Genomic DNA, 4,112 nt, shown 5'->3' on the forward strand with positions numbered 1-4,112 from the left:
TGAATGTGAAGCCTATGTGCTTTATGGTCGGCATTACTACAAGATGACATACAAAGTTGGTGCATATTGGCGCCTTTGCCAGGGGTGGAAAGACTTTGTTGATTCCAATGGGCTGCAAGAAGGAGATACTCTATGCTTTAGGCTTGTTGAGTGCAATGTTGGCATAGGGATTATTGTTAAGAAGAAGGAGGGGATGGTAGTTATAGAATAGATCTGGTCATAATTTTTGTTTTAGTATGAATGAATTTTTATTTTTAGTCTATGTTTGTTGTTGTTTTTTTTTTTTTGTTGCTCTCCAAAATTTGTATGAATGAAATTTTACTATGAATGAATGAAATATTTTAATTAATGTTAATTGTGTTGTGCTGAATGTTTTTTCCAATTTTTCAGCATTTTAAAATATTTTATAAACACCAAAGCACATAAGTATGCCCCTAACAGCATACTTATTTATTTTGTAAGCGGAAGACATGCCAGTTTCGGCATAAATGTAAAACTTGAAAACAACGGAGAGAAGGAATATTGTTATGTCCCAAGGCATACATTTATTAAACTTACCAGGATGTAGTCTTTGAGATACCAATTTTGTTTTGCCATTTTCCCCGGCAAAAATTGTTATACCTGTTAGAGGAGGCATAAATTATAAAACTGGATAATTAAAGTTGATGATTTTTTTTCTTTGTCCTCAATGTTTTATGGTAGAGAATTGTAGATTTCATGTAGGGACATTTATCTGTTGCTATTATATAGTCTTTTATTATCAGCAACAAGAAGATAACAACTTAATAAAAGAAAATTATAAAAGAAAGAATGGACAGAAGAATAAATGAGGGATAAGATGCTTGAAGTCTCAGTCTTAGTAATACCAAAGTTTTGCCATTTCTTTCAGGCAGAGTGTGCATTATGCATCAAGAATCATAAGATAAATTCATATAAACTATGTATAAGAGTGTGATGTTAGGATGACAATTTTCTCTTCCTGTATCTTCTTGAATATGGATAGAGAGCTGGACCGTGGTTACAGGTTACCCTAGTGTGTCCAACGAACTTGCATCTACCACATCTGTATGTGTACTTTGTTGATTCTCTTCTTGGGCGATATCTTTTTGTTTGTTTTCTTCCAGGTCTTATTTTAACATCAGGCGGCGTTATTTTAATATCCATAATGTTTTGTGGAATAGTCCATGAGTCTTGATTTCCAACTGATAGTATTTCACCTTTGTATGTCTCTTGGCAGACTTGTTTCTTGAACCAGTCCGCACAGTATGTAAATTTTGGCAAACTTCTTTTGTCTATAATTGTCATGGCATGTGTGCACGGTAACTCATCAGTTTGGAACTCCAAGCACTCACAAGTCATATTCTTCAGGTCTACATTGTATTGATATCCTTCATCTTTCACAACAAATTTGACGGGAGTTATGTTTTCTACCTGTGGAAATTGACAATATAAATGAGTGATATTTTTTGTGGCAATTTTCAGATTATATGAAGTTATGCCCTTTCCGGCATACTTCCTGTACATTTAAAATAAGAGTCTGCCCCTTCCGGCAGAACTAAGTATAAATTAGGGTCATAGTTGTTCCTTTGTCCAGCATAACTTTTGTGTTTGGTTAATTTTAAACTGTACATTGCTCATAAAACTAAGATTGAAGTGTGTGTTGGTAAAATCTACTTACTTTCATTGTGAGCATAAAAACAGTGTCATAGTTATGCCATCACCGGCATAATTCCATGCTAGTTAATATAAGTGCCTGCCCCTTCCGGCAGAACGAAGTATAAAAATAGGGTGATAGTTCTTCCTTTATCCAGCATAACTTTTGTGTTTGGTTAAGATAAAACTATGCATTGCTCACCAAACTAATATTGAAGTATGTGTTGGTAAAATGTACTTACTTTCATTGTGAAGCCTCTACTTATCTTTTCAAGCAGAATCTTTTCAGCCCAACATGTTAGGTCATGGGACGGTCCTGTTGCGTCCAATTTTCTCTGGTAAAACCAATTTTGCAGCTTGTTCTGGATGTAACCAATACATGCCATTATTGGCAACTCCCTTGCTTTCCTCAATACAGAATTCATTGTCTCGACATTGTTTGTTGTGAGCATGTTGTAACGTCTGTTGGTGTGGAATGAACGTGCCCATCTTTCCGGTGGTTCTTCTTCTATGTATTCTGCAGCTTTTGGGTCGATTTGTTGTATCTGTGACATATAGGTATGAAACTCTTCCTGTTTGTAGGTAGTTGCTGCATTGTAGAACAGTGATAGGATCGCTTCGGATGGGAAATATTTCTGCAAGTTCTTCTCCATGTGGTAGATGCATATTCCATGCTAGGTATCTGGATACAGTTCTTTGATTACAGTTGCAATTGACGAGTGGCGATCGAAAAGAATTGATAGGTCTTTGGGCGTGCCAAACACCTTTTTCACGTGTCTGAAGAACCACCTGTAGGATTCATTATTCTCAGAGTCTGCAATACCAAATGCGAGAGGAAATATGTTGTTGTTTCCATCTTTTGCTACTGCTACCATGAGCACACCGCGGTATTTTGATTTCAAGAAGGTTGCATCCACCATCATTACTGGTCTGCAGTGTTTCCAACCCTCAATTGATGCTCCATACGCGAAAAAAGCATATTTAAACTTATTGTCAGCGGTCCATTTGATGTTAGCAACTGTTCCACGATTTCTTAATTTCATCATGTGAAGATATTGCGGTAGAAGTGTGTAGTTATTTTCTGGGCTTCCTCTTATGACATTATAAACGTGTTGGAGGGAACGCCATGCTTTGTGGTAACCAATGTGCAAGCCATAGCTACTTCTCATTTCTTCAATGACAAATTTGGGTGTTATCTCTTGTAGTGTATGGCGTACTAGGTCTGTAATGTATTTCGCTATGACTTTTGAAGTTGCATTCCTCATGTCAGAGGTGATGAAATTTATTGAACAACTATGTCTCTTTTCAAAGTTAACTACTTTGAAAAGTTCTGATCCTCTGAACCTTGAACTGTGGAAACGCCAAATGCAGGTTGGATCAACACATCTGATGTAATACCGTTGCGTGCATGACTTTTCTACCTTGTACTGTTGATGACGAGTAATTGCAATGTTATTCATGCACTTTTTCACGGTATCTTTGTCTTTGAATAAAATGCCAACTTCTATTTGATCAATCGATGCACTAGGTGTCAAAATTTGTGTATCATTTTGTATCCTCTTCCTTTTTAGTGTCTTTGTTTTGTTGCATGGCTGTGTTTGTGTCTCTTCAACTGTCATGCTCGGAGTAAGTGATACAACATTTATTGAAGTTGGATGCTGAGAAAGGTCATTGTTTACAACTTGCTCAATGTTTGGTGGTTGCCATTGTAGCTGCTGAGGTGTCTGGTTAGGAGTTACTATTTCGCTCTGCTCATGTGGAATCCCAAGGTTATGTCCAATAGGGTTGTGTTGTTCGTCATCCAATCCAACTTCAGACATGTCTTCTTCATAAGCAATGCAGAGTTGTCTGTCAATTTCCTCTATGGTTTGTCCTTCTGTCATTAGGATAGATTCATTATGATGTTCTTGTAATGGGTTGTTCTCCGCATCAGCTGAATTGAACTCTAATATGAAACGGGAATTCCTGAAGTTGTCATTGTTGTTGAGCAGGTACAAGCAAGTGTGAAGATCAATGTCGTTTGTTACACGCATCCCTTTGGATGTTTTCTCACTGGTGTCAAACCATATGTTGGCCTCTTTTTGCTGAGTATCTTGTGTATGCCCCGCAAATATCTGTTGAGTGAATTGTTGAAAATTTACACCATCATTGACAAGTATTAGTTTGGTTTCATGATTAACATAATTGTAGGCGGCGTCCCATTTGCCGTTGAAGGCTACGTAGATGCATCTTGGTGTCATTTTTTGTTAAACTTTCTGCATAAAGAGAGATTCACTTGAGAAAAAACCAAAATGAAATGTATTTAAGTTGTTAGTTTTGAAAATTTAAGTTCTGCCCTTCCCAGCAGGCTTTGTATGTAAAGTCATGAAGTATGCCTGAAACGGCATACTCTACCATTTTGTAAACAGAAGTTCTGCCGCTACCAACATTCTTCAAAAACGGAGTAACTGTTTCTGCAA

General features: G+C 37.0%; 1 protein-coding gene across 1 annotated transcript; it reads right to left on the reverse strand.

The window, feature by feature from the left end:
• Positions 1-2,327: 2,327 nt before the first annotated feature.
• LOC132639891 (uncharacterized) lies at positions 2,328-2,822 on the reverse strand. Its single transcript, XM_060356275.1, has one exon. The coding sequence runs from the start codon at positions 2,820-2,822 to the stop codon at positions 2,328-2,330; it is 495 nt and encodes a 164-aa protein (XP_060212258.1).
• Between the last annotated feature and the right edge of the window lie 1,290 nt (positions 2,823-4,112).

The sequence above is a fragment of the Lycium barbarum genome, chromosome 5 (assembly GCF_019175385.1).
Source record: "Lycium barbarum isolate Lr01 chromosome 5, ASM1917538v2, whole genome shotgun sequence".
Classification (NCBI taxonomy): Eukaryota; Viridiplantae; Streptophyta; class Magnoliopsida; order Solanales; family Solanaceae; genus Lycium; species Lycium barbarum.

Coding starts and splice junctions, on each gene's coding strand:
- LOC132639891 (XM_060356275.1), bottom strand. CDS start 2,822: ATGAGAAGTAGCTATGGCTTGCACATTGGTTACCACAAAGCATGGCGT.